Source organism: Gadus morhua, chromosome 12 (assembly GCF_902167405.1).
Source record: "Gadus morhua chromosome 12, gadMor3.0, whole genome shotgun sequence".
In the NCBI taxonomy this organism is placed as follows: Eukaryota; Metazoa; Chordata; class Actinopteri; order Gadiformes; family Gadidae; genus Gadus; species Gadus morhua.
In genome coordinates, this window is record NC_044059.1 from 1,799,392 (window position 1) to 1,820,215 (window position 20,824).

Here is a 20,824-nt window from a genome sequence, read left to right on the forward strand (position 1 = left end):
ACGACTTACTACTGCACAACAACGTAAGATGGCTCAGCAAAGCCAGGGTGCTGGGACGCTTTTGTCCTTTCGTAAAGAAATGGCCACTAATTAGTACAGCTCAAGAGTCAAGTGTTTCGTAAATTAAGCACATCAGCTGCATATCCCCCATATAGCCACATGGGAGCACGATCAAACACATAAGCTGCAATTACTATACATTGCCACAAGGGGAGCAGGACCAAACATACAAGGGGTAATAACTACTCCAGTCACAGATGGCAGCACCTTTAGACAGACGAGGAAGCCTGAGCCAATACGTCACATAGGTCACGCCTACTTGATACAAACGCAGAGCGGGAGCCAGAAGAGGGCAGAAACATGGAAGCCCCGTTGGCAGCCCCGTTGCTAATAGGTCAGCGGTATGTCGCTCCACGTGCGTGTTAAATACAATTCACTCCTTCTGCTTCATATTTACCATGCCGAAATACTTTAACAGAAGGAACCACAGTTTTTACTTTTTCTGCAAGATGAGAGCAAAATCGATATTGCAGGGGTTGACACTAAACAGTACCATTATGTGATCACACAATTCAACGAATAATCAGCCAAAGTCTGCATATTCATGCGGGGCCGCATTCTTTCAAATATGCCTCACTTTCACCGCCTAAATTGCTGATTTCCATGAAAAATATGTGGGGCAGCATGATTTCATAATCCCCGCATTTTTGTTGCAAAAAAAAAAATCACGTATATCTTAGCAGAAAGTTGAAAAATGTTGTGTTTACTTCACACAAGAGCAGCCATTTCCCCCTGTTGCCATGGGAACGTTATGAAGCGACGTAATTACGTGACGTGAAAAGCTGCATTTTCGTCATCGAAAAGCTGCATTTTTCGCAAGTTCCCGCATTTTCATCACATAAAATTGCATAAATATGCAGTATATTTCGCATATATATCGCATTTTTTAAGAAAACTTGCCGCATAATCAAGGATTTTTCTGGAGGGACTGTTTATTACACACGTAGAATAACTACATCTACCCCTGAATCATAGCGCAAGTTAGAAATTTGAATGGTTCGGACCTTTGCTGTGCGGAAATTTGAGTCACTGGACCTCTTTGAATTCTAATTTGGTACCCTTGCTATAGCGTTTACAATGTAACCGCCTTTTCTGATTAGATTATAATGCATTTTTCACAACAGACAATTTGACTTTTTTGCGTTTAAGATATTAAGTGATTTCTTTCCAATGATCCATGGATACCTTTGTGAATGTCGGCACACATCGAATAATCAATTATTTGTTCATACCACCCACTGATTATTCGACCATGAAGAATTTGAGTTTTTCACATCCCTAGTACATAAGCATCTGTTGTTAAATGACAAATCAAATCAACAAGAGGTGTTGGTAGGTCCGTAATATGCCATTTTTCTTTTTACAAATTAGTTGACCTTGACTGCTTTTAACTGATAATGAAACTATCGCAGACGGTTTCAAGTTTCTTAAAATCCGACGTAGGCTAGTTTTGATGATGTCACACAACCACTGTTTGGCCAAGGACAAGTCTCTTCCGGAAGAATGTAAAATGCAGAGGATGTCATCTGCTGTTAAAGTCACCTTGGCTTCCAGTTGACTGCAGATGCGTCAGATGAATACATCCTTCTTCTTGCGGTGAAAATGCATCCATTCTACATTACTAAATGTGTAATGTATTTTCGTGATTACTCACTTCCTTGGAGTCGTGTGGTCTGCATCTTGTGACATTCAATTGATTTATTTAAAAAAAGCAACGGCTTCAAGATTCAGTTCAGCATTTACATGTGCGCATTGCAATATGTGAAAGGTGCAGGTGAGTTTGTTTAAGTCTTTAAAAAAATAACGTATCAGACTTGGTGGTTCTGAAAGGTCATCCTCAATGAACTTTCCTAGCTTGGTCTTGAACAACCAGAAGCTTCAACTGCCATTCTTCGCAGATAAGCTACGTTAATCAACATAGGTCCTGGCTCCAAGTATAGCTCAGGATCATATCACCAGCCCCCCCCCCCCCTCCCCCCCCACCCACAGACCCATATAATCTGTATGCTTCTCTGGTTTCTGTAGGTGTCTTGTCGTTTTGACTAACCCTCATGTGGACATGTGGGTGAGTAACATGCCAACCAAACCAAAACGTGTTTTAACGACCAGTGTGGATATGACCAGTGTAAACCCAGTTCATTGGAAAATGCAATAGAAAAATGTGACACGTTAAACCAGTTTTTCCACAAAAAATAAATATTGTAATATGTTTAGAGTTTATCGAGTATACTATTTATGTCTCAATATTTTGAAATCTCCCGTAAATGCTTGATTTGACTTTTTGAGTGTACAATCAAACCAGTATGATGATTATAATAGTTCCTCCCAACATATGGTGGCAATGCAACATTCTTGTTTATATTGTGGAACCGTTTTAAAATGCAGAAAACTTACAACCAAGTTAAATTCAACGAAATTGTTAAATGAAGCTAGGCCTGCTGCCTACATACTGTAGTCACTTGCAAAAAGTGCACTTTTTGCGAATGATGTTTGTGCACAAGGTCAATTAAAAAACGGTAAAATTAAATGGCAAAGAGTGTGAACCATAAAAGGCACACTGTTTTAGCTGTAATTCGATTACTTGAGTTTTGGGCTGAGGTTTGTACGAAGGGTTAGCGTTTCACGACCCACAGCAATCTTGTGATGCCTTTTTAGTACAGTAGTTTTGGACCGCAAGATTAATCGTATCAAAGTCGGGAGACGATTTCCGTTTTGAGAAATCGCAGTTCGTTTGACCAATCAATGTACTGATCATTAGGGATGGGCATTCGATTTAGTTGTCTTAGTCGATCGTCAGGAGAATTAATCAATTAGTCGATTAATCGTTATTATTTTAAAAATTATATTCAAAATGAACTGAAAATACAAATGCAGCGTGTTTTCCTCATTGGGATCTTTATTATTAGATCAACAACTCAGTTAAACCAGATCCTTTGAATACTTATGCGCTACTCTGCTCTAAGCAACGGAGCATGCAGCTCGATGCCGGTGCTCATAAACATAACTAAAAATATACACAACCCTAGTTTCTTCCCAAAATAATAACAATAATAATATCAAAAAAACAATCATGTTATAACTTAACCAACCAGTCTACGGATTTTTGTTCAGAAAGATGAGCATGTTGACTGCATGACGGCATGCTCTGGGGTCAGACGCGACCGCAGCCTGGTGACAGTCAGTCCAGCCGCCGAAAACACCCGCTCTGACGCCTCGTGCCCACTACCTCCGTCCGTTGACTGATCCCCATTGACTTTGAATGGGGACAGACGCGCAATGCATTGTGGATCCGTTCGTTCCGTTGGAGCCGTCAAAAAGTTGAAAAATGTTCAACTTTTTCGGCAGCGACGGATCCGTCATCCAATCAGATCGCGTATGCAAATTTAAGCACTTTGACGTGACTCGGGCTCTGACGATACTGGAAAGCGGGAAAGCGGGTCATCTTGCAATGACAACGCAACAAGCAGGAAGAAGCGGGAAGAACCCGGCTTTGTTGTTGTTAGCGGGAAGCGATTTGATTGACTGACGGATGCTTCTGCAAAGACTACTCCCCCATCCGTCAGCCACGCCTTCACACGTCCTTTGACTGACGGTGCAGTGGGCATGAGGTGTGAGGGGACCGACGTTGCCATGATGCACAAATACCTCCGTGCTAACTTGGCAAGGCGGGGGAACAACTTTCCACAATTAGGGGTGTGACCGGGTACACCTGTACACGTGTAACCGGTTAGTAAATCATAACCGTAAGGAAAAATCAGTAAACGAAAACCGAAAAAATATAATAATAATTAAATCAAAAATAACACATACTATTTATTTAGCGATTAATAAAGCTACAAATGTTCCACTTGGACAACATTAAGGAGCTAATAAATGCACGCGATAAATGTTGGGTAACTGAACACCGGGCATTAGGCTACATCATGTAACGTGTAAGTTCATGGTTCCAGTGCTGGCCTTATTGTGCGTTCACACCAAATGCGACGGGGCGACAAGATCCCATACAAAGTGAACGTAGAGACACGTATCGGGCAAATTTTTCACGAGAGAAAACCGGCGACAAGTTCTGATTTGTCGCGCCACACTTTTGCCGTGCACAGGCGAGCGCGTTCACGAGAATTTGTTGCGCGAAAAATTTGCTCGAGTTCAAATATTTGAACTTTGACGTGAATTTCGCGTGTTGACAGCCGCTCAACAGCGTGGCCACTGAGTCACATGTGTAACGTAACAGCCAATCAGCGTTCAACCGTCAAACTCAGTGCAGTGCAGTCCGGGGTGAACTGCAGCATGGAGGAGAAAATGAATGTTGCTGTTTGCGACTCCCAGAGCTCTATATATAATATAATAGTATATAATATAATATTTGTATATATAATATCACGGCCAAAAGCTCTGTGCGCCTCCGGATGGCCGTAGTGCGGGGAGCTCTCGTAGGGATTGGGCTTCTCGGGGTTTGTTTACCGGCGTTGCTGTGTTTCCGGTCTTGTGTGTTCCAAAGGTTTATTAGGTAATAATAATAATAGATTTCAATTTATGTAGCGCCTTTCTCTCTGCAAATATACCTCTGCTCAGAAGGTGCTCAACACACCAACCTACACCGTAGCATAATAAAGCTGTCCGGAAAGCTCAACGCTCTCTCGGGACGCTGCTGTCCACCGCGGTCCTACGTAGCTCTACATGTCTACACATGAATCAATGCTTGTGTTCCTTTGTTGTGACGTCAAATAACAGGCACTTTGGCATCACACAAATGCAGTTATATGGAATGATCACAGGCTAGCAAAAACATAAAATTATGCTCTGGTTTCTCTAAATCAGGGGTCTCAAACTCAAATTACCTGGGGGCCACTGGAGGAAGAGCTTGGCTGAGGTTGGGCCACAAGTACTCAAGTATTTCTTAAAAAGGTGTTTAGTATAAAAAAAAAAAAACTTCCAATTTTCTCAATATTTATTATTAACAGTTCATCAACAGTTCAACATTCTCAAAGTGCATAAACAGAACATAAATAAATTCCTCTGAAATTTTTTTTTATTTATTTTTAATTTAACCTTTTAGAAAAAAACTGTTCCAACCTTCACAGTATTTATTATTACATAACAGTTCCTCAACCGACATTTATTATTATTATTATTAAATTTGTATTGCAATGTAAACGATCTCAAAGTGCATGAACAGTAATTATAAACATAAATTCCTCATAAATGTTACCTGACAGCTCGGTAACACGCTCTGCCACTGTGTTAGGTGACAAGCTGATGCTGGCAAACTGAGCTCTCTTTTCGGGGCAGACAATACTCGCAGCCTGCAACATACACTCCTTAATAAACTCGCCTTCTGCAAAAGGCTTTCCTGCCTTAGCGATCATTTCGCTCAGTGTAAAGCTGGCCTTTACTGCTTTATCAGCCTCGTCGGTTGGTTTCCTAAAGAGAGTTTGTTTTTAAACTTTGACGCGGCATTCGCGTAATGACAGCCAATCGGCGTTCAACAGAGTGACATGTATAACGTAACAGCCAATCAGCGGTCAACCGGCCAACTCAGTGCAGTGCAGTCCGGGGTGAACTGCAGCATGGAGGAGAAAGTGATTGTTGCCGTTTGCGACTCCCGGAGCTCTTTATATAATAGTATATAATATAATTGTATAATAATATCACGGCCTAAAGCTCTGTGCGCCTCCGGATGGCCGTAGCGCGGGGAGCTCTCGTAGGGATTGGGCTTCTCGGGGTTTGTTTACCGGCGTATGAATATACTGCGTCAGGTTCTTCGACGTCTCTCCCTCTTCCACAAAAGTAAAGACATGCAATGGTAGTTATCTCGGCCGGAATTTGGCAGCAATGGTGGAAAAAGTAACAGACCGGGGAACATAGAACCCTTTTTAAAAAAGGGTCCTATGTTCCCCGGTCACATACATATCGGGGAACATAGGACCCTTTTTTTGGGAGAAGCAGGGAACATAGGACCCTTTTTTTTAAAAAGGGTCCTATGTTCCCCAGTCTCATACAAAGAGGGGAACATAGGACTCGGGGAACATAGACACGCTCCCCTATAGACTACCGTAGGTTTATGAACTAAACGGCCAATTTGACCGGCCAATTTGACCGGTAAAATGATACCTTCCCGGTCACATGACCGGCACCAATTTCTTCTAGCAGAAACACTGGTGGTGCTCATTCTGTGTAGCCATTGAATTTGATGATTGCGAGAGAGGGTCAGGATTCCTGGACACTCTAAGTATAACCCAACAGTTTGTTTTTTTTGTACTGTTTGGCCTACTGCACGTGTCTTTTTGTATCTGGAGGGAAGCAGGGAACGGGGAAAGAGCCCAGATAGAGCTGAGAAGCTAAACGTCAAAAAGCAAGTCTCATGCCAGTAGCTTAAGAAATGATGTCAAAATTTGTTACTAGATGTTCCTGATAGTCATTTACTACATCCCATTTTGAACAAGTCGAAATATATAGAGTGTACGCGATACATTGCCCAGCCCTATTATGAGACATTTCAGGTGGAATGAGCCAGAACCCTACTGGAATCAGTGATCACACTAAAACTGCTCTGCCCACATACAATAGCAATGTAAGGCCACATCAGCACCACGCACGCGTACATCAGTATCATGCACTTCAGCACCTTTTGATCATAAATGAGCACCAGTCACTTGCATATCAGCAACTTGCACGCAAAGACACCATAGTGCAGTCAAACAACACTCTGCCCCGCTGCTTGAAACTCATTCCACATTTCCTTTTCACTTTGTGGCTTGTCCACACAGAAATGCATACAATTGACCCGAAAATGCAACGTTTATTATCTTAAAGGCCCACTATGCAACTTTTTTAGCCAAAATTACATTAAGTATGCAGGTTGAGAGTTATGCTGATGGTTCTGCATCCATTTCTGGGTCGATTGGTGGGTGTGTCATTTACCCATGTCGCCTCTACAGTGAAAAAGCGCATATGCAACTTGCTCTGTTCGGACCGACACAATCCGGATGTGACGCAGCGGAAGTATCCTCGAAAATGTAGTCGGATTGTAGTTTCGAAAATGCTTTACGGCACAGACACGCACCCAAACATGGCACCGGCTAGATATAAACAGACAGTTGCGAGGCAATTGTTGCATTCATCATGGATCAATCGACTGATAGGGGACCCAAGAGGCGACCGTCGGTGGAACAAAAGAAGAATGGACCAGAAAAGAGATCAGACACGAGTGAAAGGGGAACTATGCAACTTTTTTGGCTTGATTTACCTTAATATAACAGGCTAAGAGTCATGCGATGGTTCTATTATACATTTTTGTTCGATTGTTCGTTGTTTCGACTCACCCTTGCGCATCTTGGCGGAGAAAAGGAATATGTTTCTGCCGGCAACCCGCCGCCCACTCTCGCGGGAGTCTCGGGTCTCGCAAAGTAACGAATTGCTTTACGGCACAGACCCCCAAACACGGAACCGGCTCGATATAAACACAAGTCACTAAGGGATTGTTATATTCATCATAGATCAGCCGACTAAAAAGAGACAGAGAAACCCAATGTCGGTGGAACAGAAGAAGGGAAAAGGGAGACTGACCGGCAGAGAGGCCAGACACGAGTAAACGTTGGGCAAGCTTTTCAGGAATAGCGTGAACTGAAAGAAAAAGAAGACTGCAAATCAGACGCCGACTCGGCCGTGTTGCCTTTGAAATTGAAAGTACCCTTGGGTGGCCTTTGTCTTCGTGGTATTCTTGATGTTGATAGTCTCTGTACAAATGTGTTTGCTCAACCATTTTGTTGTGAGCCCTGTAAAAATTGTTTTCTCGACCGTTTTGTTGTGAGCCCTGTATGTTTCTAGCTTGCTTGGTTGCAACCATATAAACACCTTTGTTTCCATGGGTGTTTTGCTGTTCGTCTGTCTCGTCCCCCAGATACAGACTGAATCCCCGAATCCAGGTTCTTGTTTATTTAGATTATGTTGGCCAAACCTCTTACACTGATAGTTCTGTTCAACCTAAGATAAAACAATTATAATCTAGGATATAAATTCTCCCCGTCAACTATAAAAAAGGATGGATTTATGTTTATTGCAATACAAATACACCCTTTTAAAAATGTATAACCTTGCCTACACTTTATGAACATCTACTTCGGACATGGCTCCACGCATTCGCCGGCTTCTTTGAAAACAAATGCACATGGCTCGCGTAGAAGTGCATGGGGAAGGGTCGTCAACGAGTTGTTACGACAGTGTTGTGAAATATCTACTACGAAGCTGTAGGGGGCGCTGTGTAGAGAAATGTGCGTGCCAAAACCAAGAAAACAGCGAAGAAATGCCCGAAGTTGCATAGTGGGCCTTTAATTGCCCACTTGTTTATATTCATAATCAAGAGTCTTGAGCTGTATGACTGTTTACCATATATTGACCATACCAATTGAATATTGTTCTGTAGCCTACTGAACAAAATTCATTTGGTAAGGTCTGATGAGCCCCCTCTATTAGATGGTGAGTAGAAATATATAAATTTGGTTTCAAATTCAGTGTCACGGAAGCGACAGTTTCACAGGAGTGTGCCCGCTTGTAGTGCCGCTTGACAGGACGCTGCCCCTCCTCTCTGCCCACTTGCCTCTCCATTGAGAATGCATTAGCAGACGCGACAAACGCTTCCCGTTTAAAAAGCCCTTTATGGCACCTGAAGCAGAGTTCTGCACGGGTTTGGATACCCACTAGGTGTGTAACGGTACACTGAAGTCACGGTTCGGTTCAGACATCACGGTTCGGTACGAGTTCGGTACAATGAAGGGAAAAGAAAAAACAAAAATGCAGCAGATTCTTTTTTGTCTCAGGTTGTACCACCTAGTGTCATGCAGTCTCTCCCCTGAGCTAGCTGCAACAGCCTGAACTGTGTATTCTAAGATGTAAACAATAAGTACCCCACATCACCTCCAGACTCCATCTGTAACTTGTAAACAAAATAAGAACAGTTATAAAACTGAAAATTCTGCATGTCTTATTTATGAATCTGAATCTGCGCATTTCCACCGGAGGGTGCGGGTCGGTTCGGTGCGGCTTGGTGAAGTAGGGAAGGTGCGGTTCGGCGCAGCTCAGTTACGGCTCGCGTTTCCACTGCCGACAGTACCCTTATGGCGCATTTACACGTGAGGGTTGGTTCGGTGCGGCTTGGTAGAGAAGTGAAGGTGGCATTTTACAGATCCATTCAATGGTAGGTGTTTAGTATGGTCCTTCACCGTTGCTTCTTTACCTATAAAAATCTACAGTCAGTGTTAAATTACGCTGATTTACCTTTGAGCATTTCCTATTATAGGCTACTGTGTAAAACAGTGTTTAGAATTATTGTGAGTATCAAGAAAAGAAAGACCCACCGATGGGGAACACTTTTTACTTTTTCGCAGAATTCGGTGTAACAATGGCAAACTTTTGTGCGACATTTTCTTCAATAAACGAAGCTTTCGACGTTGTCCAGAAATACCTTGCAGATAATGTGTTTGTTTATTATCCCCCTGTCTCATGGAAGTGCGATTCTGTTGACCAATCAACGGCTTGCATGTGTAGCTCATACTTGCCGGCACCCTTTCAGGCGTCTCAGTTGTCCCTGAAGATCGCGGATCTAACATTAGTTCGGCATTACATTAATTAAATCAGACTCTAGTTTTATTTAATTTTATTCTGTGTATTCTCCGTGTAAATCCATGCACCGAACCGTGACGTCCGTGCCGATTTGGTTCAATACGAATACATGTATCGTTTCACCCCTAATACCCACGGGTACCGGTGTGGGTACCAGATCGACTCGGCTGCCACATCGACTCGGGGTCCTAGATGCGCAATAATGACGCACTTCCCGTAAACGCTGTCTTTTAAATGCAAATGCGCGTTTCATTCATTCATTCCCATGTTATTCCCAAGTATTAACGATCTCCTTTTGTTTTCTAATCTATGATTAATAATCGAATGTACAAAGATTGATCAGATAATATTTTGCATCGGTATCAATTTATAGCAATGCGGAATGTAATTCGCGCTACTGTCGGAACACGGGTCAGATGCGTTTTTAAGTTTTGCGGGTACGGGCGGGTGCGGGATTGCAAATTAAGACCCAAGGACTCTAACTGGCACTGGCACCTAGCCGCAGGTCGGAAGAACGAGTCAATAGTTTGCTTGCTTGTTCAAACGAGTGTAGCAGGTTGTGAAATTGTTCTCCTTCTCACAGACGTTTACGCTAGGGTTGCCGCGGTGTGGACATTTTCACACCAAGTAATACGCTTGTGTCAACACCGGTATTACCGGTATAAATGGTATCAACTTTGAAACTATAGGTCAACCGCCATCTTCTCCGTCAAATCTCCTCTCACACTCGGTGACAGCGGCTGGCAGCGCGCCAATTCTCGGCGTCTTATAACGTTCTATGTATAATAGTATAATAATTTTATATATCATAATATCACGGCCAAAAGCTCTGTGCGCCTCCGCATGGCCGTAGCGCGGGGAGCTCACGTAGGGATTGGCCGTTGCGGGGTTTGTTTACCGGCGTTGCTATGGTTACCGGTCTTGTAAGGAAGCGCGTCAATTCTGGGTGCGCCAATTCTCCCGCACAGAGCACTGTGGCCTATTCTACACATTTTTATTATCTTAAATATAATTATATTATTCATTTTTACTGAATTAGTTTTTTATTACTGAAAAAAAAACTTGGTGTTGCCGGTGTGCAACACCGAGTAATCGGTGTTGGCCTCAACACCGGTAACACCGGTAATACCGTATACCGCGGCAACCCTAGTTTACGCATGCTCTAACTTCTAGAACTCTCCCCCTCCATACATTAGCCACTAACAGTGGCCATTCCCTATCCTTCTCACAATCATTGGCTTGCTACAGATTCCGGTTTCATTGACGCCCCCCTTCAATGTTTAACGTGCAAAAATAAAAGATATTACATTTTTAGTGCCCCTTGTAAGGTTCCCCCTTTGATTGCATGCCAACATGAGGGTCCATCTGCTGTGTGCTTGAAAGTGTTGAATGGCTGCTCAAGAGGAACCACTGCAGTTGCTGAGAATCAAAGAGTTGTATTGCTATTCCTATATCCAGGAATGACCCATCTTCTGATGGGAATACAGGTGGGAATTTTACCTTTTTAATGGCCTAGCCATGGCCTGTAGGGTCTGTTCAATTTCCGAACTGCCTATTTCCTGTCTGAACTTCTCATGATGCGATAAAACGCAGCGGCCGTCCGAGTAGCTTGCTCCCAAGTGTTCCATCCTCTCTGTGGATTCACACGGTTCGTAACGAGTAGCCTTGTGTTCGCGACACAATCTCTGCCTTCACTACGAGATTCATGACAAGTGCAGGGTTTCCCACAGCACTTCTCACTGCACTTTACAGCTTAGGTGGCTGCCTAAGATACACAGTATTTATTTGATTGTGAATATTACACAAAAGTATAAAAAAAGCATTAGCATTAATGGTCCACCTGTCAAAGAGTGCACCACCCCCCCCCCCCCAATCTGACGGCAAACCACACCACCTTAACTAACACCTTTTCTGCAGGAAACCCTGCAGTGTGTCCTTCTCTTCTTCTTTGCTCTTCCGGTTCTCAATCACTTACTCTTCTCTATTCCGCGTCTTCTTAAATGAGGGTAAATAATCTAGTAACAATCTTTTCATTGTTCTTGTGGTTCAATGCATTCAAAGTTAAGATGATGGATAAATATTGCTATTAAATCATCAATTATCGATATTTATAAGGGCAGTGGATGTTAAAAAATAACGGGAATAAATAGCAGTTCAGTCTTCAAAACTTGGTATTTTTTCGATAGTACTAATATGTCTAAAGGACATTTGCTTTGTAAACCGTAACTTAATTTGATGGCTGGCCCAATGACTGCAGTAGCTAAATCTCATTTAAAGTGCTAAAAAGGTACAGGGGAGCCCACATAATGGGATTTCTAAAGCAGAGACTGAAGCCGGTCTGCACTGTCTCTCTACTAGTGGACTCTCCAGCACTCCAAATAAAGGTTGCGCGACAGGTAACCATAGCAACAAGTCAGTAACTTACAGCCAAACTGAAGTTAACATCTGCTGTTGTCCCTCCATTAAATTGAGATGCAATCAATTGTCTCATAAGACCAGAATTAACTTCTCTTCTTTTTTTTACCACACACCTTCAACTAGCCATTCATTTAATTTGTGTTTTTCTTCAGTTGGGAGACCAATTCTCTCTAGCACAAGCCCATTTCTCACTCCGCCTGTCCAAAATTACTGCCTGGACTCGATACCCCGTTGGCCTCTCATTGAAAATATACGAGGGCTGAGGATTCTTGTCTCTTGTCTCTTGCGGATCCACAGAGATATTGCTTATACTGGCAGCATACACTTCCATTGTTGCCTAAAAACACATAAAAGCAAGTCACAGAACAGCATAAAACCATTTTGTTTTTGGAAGGTCCGTCTGGGGTTTCTTGAAGATGTATGATATCTTGTATGATACCAGGCTAAATATTATATATTTTTTTGACTATCGTTTTGGTGTACAAGATCGCCTTTCCAAGATGATGTATATTTATAATGATACCAAATGGATGGTTTTCCTGTGCTTGTTGTCTTCCAGGTGCCCCAGTAATTATGTGTATAGTTCAGAGCAAAGCGTGCCCAGTCCAGCTCAGTCTGGTGGGGACACAGACCCTGAGGTCCACAAACGGACCATGGAGGGGGCCCTGGAGCAGGAGTCCACTCGGCACAAGGTTTGTCCTGTTCATTATACGGTGTATATATATCGTCATAAAAAACACTCTCACTTCTACACTGAAGTTTATTTTGTACACGGCGTCTCTCATCGTCTTCTGATCACAATCAATCAATTACACTTTCAGCCTAGAAGAGTTTGAGTTGACTTATCGCGCTTTTCCAACGATGGGTACCCTGTTCCACCGAAGTGCGATTCTGTCGACCAATTAACGGACGGTGTGTGTAGCTCGGAACTTGCCAGCAACGTTTTAGGCATCTCAGGACCCCAACGGAGGAGTACTGCAAGACGAGTACGGCTCAATACGGCTCAGTCCGGGTCACGCCCACTTTTGACAGTGGAAAGGCGATCCGTGCCGCATCTTTGCGAACTGAACCGACCTGCACCCTCCGGTGGAACTGCGCCATTGCTTCGCCGGCAGTCCGGCGTTGTACTCCCGGAGCTGAACTGCCGCCGAAGCTGGCAGGTCCGGCGGGGGTAGGTCTCGGCGGCAGTCCGGCAGCTCCAGCGCGGGGAGCTCGGCGGCAAGTCCAGCAGCTCAGCTCCCGGAGTACAATCCCTTTCTCCTCCATGTCGCGGTTCATGGACTTCAGAGAGTCAAGGCCAAAAGTACCTTTCCCCCAATTCCTCTCAACCATGGCCGAGATATCCCCCACTACGAGTCTTTACTTGTTGTTGAAGTGCCAGAGACATCAGACGCAGTCTTTATGATTCATATCATCCGAGGCGCATATAGCTTTTGATCGTGATATTAGATATAATATTATATAAATACCATTATTTTTATTATATTATATGATATAGATATAGAGCTCCAGGAGTCCGCACACGGCAACAACTCAAATACTATGTTTACTTGTTGGGAAAACACCATAATATGTCTCCTTTAACAATCCCACAAACAGTGCTCAGTCATTATGGCTGATCGGAGCTGTAGAGGGTAGGCTATCAGTGTTTCCCCTTGCCAGAGATCTTAAGGATCACAAGGGAAAAGACAGATAGGGATATCTGTGTAAAAAGTTATGATTGCGTCACTGCTGGATGTGTGTTAAATACATCTAATCCACTTTTCTAGAGCTGCCCAAAGATTGTGGAACAGTCTCACTTTTTCACCTGGTTGCCTGCCTTAACCAAGTCTTTAATGGCTAGTCTTGAAGAATTATACCACCCAAACCTCTACTAAAGTTTCACGGTCACATCCTTACATACTAGCACATAACCAAAATGTCATTGGAATCTCTGATTACTTTAAGGGTTAGGGTTAGCCAGGTCTCTGCCATCTTCTCATTTTAGCACCATCACGTGTTCCCTAACCATTTCCTCTTAAATGTATTGGTAAATGAACATGTTTCATGCACAGCATCGAAATATGCCATGACCGATGTGCTTTCTGAATTTTGAGTTGACTCTTATTACTTGTTGAGGCTTCTGCCTGTTTGACGCTTTCATAGTAAAGCATGTGTAGGTAGTACTGAATTGGGCAACTTTATACTGTAGTTTAGTCTGTTGACGTTGACTGTCCTCCAGAACGGTATCTACTGGCTTATGTTGTGTTTGTGTATTATTTTTTTGTCTGCCTCAGTGTTATGGAAAGGCGTGTGTATCGGGAGTGAGTGAGCGAGTTGTACAGTAAATGTGTGTTTGTATGGAAGAAGAAGGGCCATTGTTTGATGTCCTGTGCCCAGCCACCCCACCAAACATGCCTGTCAGTCTGTCAGTGCCCTGCTAACACGCTCTTTATCTCTTCCAATACCGAGTCCAAAAAAGTTTATCTCACAACCTGAGATGGAAACTCATCCCCCGATTTTGTTTCTGTCCCTTGAGCTCAATGTAGGCTTGGCTTGATTATTTTATACCAACAGGATTTTCTAGTTGAGACAAGGTATATGATTATTGATCGAACTTAGAAATTGAAAACCAAAATCAAATGAATATCTCGAGCGAAAAGCAGTCGAAACACCTTGTTGCTTTAACCTGCTTGACAATAAGTCGAAGTCTGTGTGAAACTTGTTTTTCAAAATGCTAAGCAGGTATCCTGTGTGTGTGTGTGTGTGTGTGTGTGTGTGTGTGTGTGTGTGTGTGTGTGTGTGTGTGTGTGTGTGTGTGTGTGTGTGTGTGTGTGTGTGTGTGTGTGTGTGTGTGTGTGTGTGTGTGTGTGTGTTTCCCAGATTGAGGAAGAGTCGTTGCACACGCTTACGTCATATGATGTGGGACTGAAGACGGAGAGAGCAGAATCACTAAAGCAACCGCCAGCAGAAAACATACACAACAGTGAACTGGTTAGCGTCCAAAAAATATCCACAGCATAAAATTTCCCTTGCCCCGAGGGCTTTTCTTGTCACTCTACCTGTTTAGTACAAACAAGGTCATAGCGCTGATAACCAGTTTGTATGTAAGGCACTAATTTCTTTCAGAACCATCTCTGGCCAATCAGTAAGTCCTCTGAGATGTAGGCAACATATTTGACTATACTAATCAACAGTACAAACAATATGTGATGGTCCATTCCAAGTGATGCATTTGTTTTGTTGCGTATGTTTTAGTTTGTGGGCTTTCTCTGTGGTTAGGAGTAAGCCAGTGCTTGCAGAGCCGCATCAATTCATCCTACTGTCTTTCTCTTCCCTTAAGACTCTGACCCCAGATGAGGCGTCTTCAGCGGCAGATATCCCACCAGACCATCAAACCGACTTTATACCGGGTTCTCCTGAAACCAGAAAAGACACAGAGCCCCAGACATACTCGGATCCACACTCTGAAGGCCAGGACCACGACCGGGCAGCCCAGGCTCTACAGTCCCCCACTCCCTCTACCTCCTCCACGCTGGTCACCCCAGACCAGCTGCCACCTCCAGCCCAGGACCAGGCTACCACAGACAATACTCCACCCCGAGCCCTCCTCCCCGAGCCGACGGAGGGTTCCGGCGATGCCCCCGCGCCGCAGCCCACCTTGGAGGCTGTCCCATCGGCTGACCCCTCCGGGGAACAGTCCCCACGCGACATCCAAGACGCGCCTACCTCAGGGAGCGTCGGCTCCTTGCACACAGGGTAAGAAGGACCCCACTCCTGCCAACGCAGGACCTCCATGTCTAGCTCCATGGAGGATTTGACAATCACTGCAGACGGTAATTTCTGACAAGTTTGCAATGTAGGGTCTATCATGGTAGTCTCTCAACCAGTTCCATTGGTATAAACTACATACTTATTGTGAAATGCATCATGTGGAATGGGTTAACCCACTGCAGCTGTCAAGTGCCAAATTACGCACATCATTGGAGTATGCTTTTCGATGTGTGCTGAACTTTTACGCAGTGTCTTCCAAGTCGTTATCCTCATGGAATTCCGCCACAATTGGATGTGGTGGAAGTTGGTCTTTGCACAGTCGCTAACCTAGATTCATTCAGGATCCAACCTTCAAAAAGAGTGGCCTCATGGCTTCCTCACTGTCCGATTCCTCGAGCAAAAACACCTGCTTCCGAGAAGACTGTTTACTCTTCATTTGAGCTGAACCACAACAGCCTTTCCCTTTCCCTCCCCTCAGTTGAAGAAGCTGTGTTAAACAGCATATCCTTTCTTTCCCCTCAGTGCAGTGTGGGTTGCCAGTGACGGAGACGAACCCCCAGTAGAGAGCTTTGTCTCTGCTGAGCACTATGCTGAGCTCTCTGACTCGCAATGTGGAGTCAAACTGGCAACCTGTGCAAACCCTACTTTTGGCAGCCCTCTCCCCAGGTGAGTTAAGAATCCAGAAGGCCAATCAGAATACCAAGCAAGGTAATCGTAGAAACGCCCCCTCGCCCAATCACTGCTCACGGCTAAGTGCATCCGCTGTTCGCTGGCCTTGCTCTCCTCCTACGCCTCCTCCACTCTCTTTCACTGCTGTTTCCTGGGTAAAGCCAACAAAGGCTAACTGGTAGCTGAAAAGGGATGACATATCCCCTGTTGGAATACATCTCCACATCCACGTCATTCTCGACACCCACTGGTGAATGCTGGCACGTTCACCAGTGGGTGTCGGAGGAGCAACGTGGGTGGTAGAGATGCACTTGCACAGTTGTGTTGTGTACCTTGCTCATTGTTTTAGTGAGGCCTACTTCTGTTGTCTACCCTACCATGCTCACTGTCCACTTTCCACCTCTCCCTCTCCTACCTCCACCCCTTTGTCTCTATGCTATAGTGAGGATGTTAATGAAGCGGAGAGCCAGTGGTCCGAGCAGCAGGTCCAGGAGGTGGAGGTCCAACAGTTAAAGGTGTCTCTGAGCCCAATAGAGCGGCAGGAGGAGGATCTCCAGGTGCTGAGGGACAGGGACCTGCAGGGAAATGCTACCGCTCCCCACCAAGAAGAGGTCAGTCATTCACAGCCATGTGAAGCATGTGCTTTGGGTCTGCCAGTGTAATGCGGGATACAATGGCAAGGTGTCCCCATCACCATCAAGAGAAGGCACTATATGGTAAACCTTGTCGTGACCATGGTTTGGTGTCTTCAATGTCCTGTTCCTTATGACAAAAGACCCCCCCCCCCCCCCCGTTCAAAAAGGGTGTTCAAAACAGCCAGGCCGCTTTTGAAAGGGAAGGAAACTTTTTTTACCAGTTCAACTTTTGTTAGAGCTTTTTATAGGGGTGTTAGATATTTTCTGTTATCTTAGCCTTGTCAGGGCCCCAGACCGCGACCAAATGGTCATATTTTGCTGTGCAAAAAAAAGCACATCATCCACTGTTGACGGTTTTAGTTGACTCCTCCACTCGTGAATAACATATCCAGCACCGGAGAAGTCTCGCTCGCAATCACAAAACCCGCGTCCGACCCGCAGCCGTGTCCGACACAGTACATCATTTTTCACCCGTTTCATCCAAATTGTGCGGGTCACCCGTCATGTATCCGCGGGTACCCTAACCCGGTCAGGACTTCATGTGCCATAAAGGGCTTTTCACACTGGAGGCATTTGTCGCGCCTGTTAATATATTAGCAGGCGCGAGCGGGCAAAGAGGAGGCGCAGCGTGCTCGTCGAACGCATGCGCGCACACGTGGAAACAGTTGGTATAGATGAGAATCACAATAAAATGTGATACTGAATTTGAAACCGCACATTGTAATTTCTGCATCTATTATCAAAATATTTATTAGTAATACAGTGAAATAAATTAGAAAATCACATTGGCATTTTGATTTATGTTGTGTGCCCCTAAAATGTCTGGTTGTGGCCCTAACAATTTCAGTTAGGGGCCGTAGTGCTTCTAGTGAAAAAAGTTAGACTGGAGCCCTGCTTGTACCTTTTGCAGTGCTTGAATATTTGCCGTCTCAGATGAGAGGTGCTATATAAACTCAAGGTTATTAAGGTTGATGTGTGTCATCAAAGCTACGACCATGTCACAGAATGTGTGCACGGGCAGAGCAAGAGATGCTGGCTCTAGCTAGCCAGAATAAATGGCACTCCTGACCAAAGGCGTGGATCATAAATGTTTTAACCGCACAGTCACGTGAGTGTATGGATTTATTTTCCTGTTTTTGTTGGTCTAGTCCGGAAAGTATTTCCTGGATTTAATTGTGAGCCTTCGCTCTGTGTGGCAACTAAGTCAGCCAGTGAGTGGCTGGCTGCCTAGCCCACTGGCATTCTGCATGCTGAATGGCCGTGGCTGTGCTTTTATATGTGTAGATGTATTTGGGTTGGTGGCTTCGTAGACCTTCTCCTGGGACACCCCTAGGTTTATGTAATCCCTCAAAGAATTATTCACAGTGCAATGTATCTCCCTGCACTACCAATGCCAAAGGCCCTTCACACTCATCCTAGGTAGAATCTACTTAGGTTCCCATCCCACTATGTACTACTCTCTTACTCTATTTAGCCAAAACATATTTAATAAGTAGTTTTTTGTGCCTGTTGATGACAGAGAGGCGAGTTGTTATGCACATAATACGAGAGTATTATAATTCATAGCTCACTGAAGCCAGGAGGACGATAAAATGCATCCCATGTAATAGTGAGTGGAACATTTGTTCATGTGCTAACTGAGAATCATCCTGATCTTAGAAGGCTGTGTTCTGCTGCGTCCTCCTGAAACAACTGCTGATTTCATGGGGGTCATATGCTGCTTGTTGTTGCTTTCAGGCGGGGGATGCCGATATCTCCAAAGAGACGGACTCCTCGGTGCCGAGCAAAGAGGATATCCCAACCTTTGATGAGTGGAAGAAACAAGTCATGGAGGTGGAGAAAGAGAAGAGTAAGAGACACGACGCACGCATGCATGCATGTATGCTAGCACACACACATGCACACATTCATGTGTTTGTGTTTTTGAATGTGATGAATATATGAGAAACTGTTTTTGTTGAGAGGAAAATGTATGTTTTGTTATCACAAAGAAACTTTTAGTTAGTCTGGACTCTTATTTGCGCTTGAAAAATAGTCTATACCTCTCTCTTCAGGCCATGTGTCATACTCACTTGAGCGTGAGTGTATTGGTGTTGCGCAACCTCTTACTCAATGTGCTCTGCTCCTATGTCAGTTTCCACTGGGGCCATGGGCCCTGTCCTACTGGATTCCAGTTTCCATTGTGTTAGCGTGCCCTGTCCTAAAGCATTGAATTAAAAAAAACACATGTATCCTATGTGAGTGGAAGCTCTACATGGAATTGATAGGCTAGGCATGTGTTCAGTGTTACCCACAAAAAATGGTTAAGTGGAGGGGGAAATGCTTTGAGAAAGGGGAAATTAAAGATGTCAGGTCGTACCTTAAAATAGTCTCATCATTGTCAGTCGATTCACATTGTTTACGTAAAAAAATCTTGCGCTCAAATGTATAATCATGTTCATTATATTAACCCAAATTAAGCAGGTTATTTCGACCGCTAACAACACAGGGAAGACTTCCACTTTTGACTTAAATGGTGGCGCTAAGATCACATAGGCAGGTGATAGATCTTGCCCACAGCACATTCTAATAGGCCCCCATCAATTGGGGTAACCCTGGTGTTCACTTCATGCCTTTGATGACACTGGTCAACCAAACATCTAAACAGACGTTATGGTAAAACTTTTCCAACACCTTTCATCTATATGAATAGCTTTTTGGGTTGGTTTACAACCCAAGTTAATAATAATCAATTACATTATTCAGGTATGAACTTATTTTGAGTAAGATTGGAGTATACGCATCATTTTCTATTAATTCCTGACCGTTATTATCATGATCATATGGTTCACATAGATCAAGGAGACGCGCGTGCGCTCTTTGATGTCCTTCTACTCAATGAGCCCCATGACTTGACCCTTTGCATTCAGGAACCCTCTTTGTTCTACTGGCTTTAGTCGCTCTGTTCCTGCCTTTTAGGTCAGTCTCTTCATACCTCAACCAACGGTAGCCCCCACCCTGTGAAAAAGGTCAAGAAGAATTTCAAGAACAACTACGCTTCTGTGGAGTGCGGTGCCAAGATACTGTCTGCTAACATTGAGGCCAAGGTGAAACATCTATTCCAAGAAACCCACTGCTCAAGCAGGGGCTTCAATGTCACCAGTGCGCCGACATTGCTTTCATGCATTTCATTCTACTACAGATAAGGAATTCTCCAATATGCATAACATATTTATTGGAGAATTTGTATTTGAAGGCCAGTTATAAATACATGTAAGCCATGTGGAAGTACAGACACGCACTCAAAGTGAATTGCTCATACAAGGGGTTTTGACCCCTATGACCGGGTGATATTATTCAATGAATATAATGATAATACAACTTTATTTATATAGCACCTTTCAAAACAAAGTTACAAAGTGCTTAACAATAGGAACACATAATCCAAGACAATTATTGCAAGATTACAAGATGCACTACATTATATACACTATATTATATAATCAAAAAATAATAATAATAATAAAATAAGATAAAATAATTTGAATAGTAAACGAAATGCCATCAGTTGGGAAAAGCCATAAGATAAAAGGGAGTCTCAAGAACAGATTCATAGAGGATACTGAGTTTGCCCGCTTGAGATCTCCAGGCAGGAAGTTTCCCCAACTTAGGCGCCCAAACAGCAAAGGCCC

At 43.9% G+C, this 20,824-nt stretch overlaps 1 protein-coding gene across 6 annotated transcripts in view; it reads left to right on the top strand.

The window, feature by feature from the left end:
- Positions 1–20,824, top strand: part of suco (SUN domain containing ossification factor) — a 49,692-nt gene that overhangs the window by 13,738 nt on the left and 15,130 nt on the right. For 4 of the 6 annotated variants that reach the window (XM_030371663.1, XM_030371660.1, XM_030371661.1 and 1 more), the window contains exons 2-8: positions 12,656–12,788; positions 14,959–15,069; positions 15,419–15,834; positions 16,372–16,515; positions 16,961–17,129; positions 18,891–19,002; positions 20,112–20,239. In XM_030371663.1, coding sequence (XP_030227523.1) covers positions 12,656–12,788; positions 14,959–15,069; positions 15,419–15,834; positions 16,372–16,515; positions 16,961–17,129; positions 18,891–19,002; positions 20,112–20,239 — 1,213 coding nt within the window. The remainder of the gene's footprint in view (positions 1–12,655; positions 12,789–14,958; positions 15,070–15,418; positions 15,835–16,371; positions 16,516–16,960; positions 17,130–18,890; positions 19,003–20,111; positions 20,240–20,824) is intronic. The other 2 variants (XM_030371665.1, XM_030371664.1) reach the window with 2 other exon arrangements.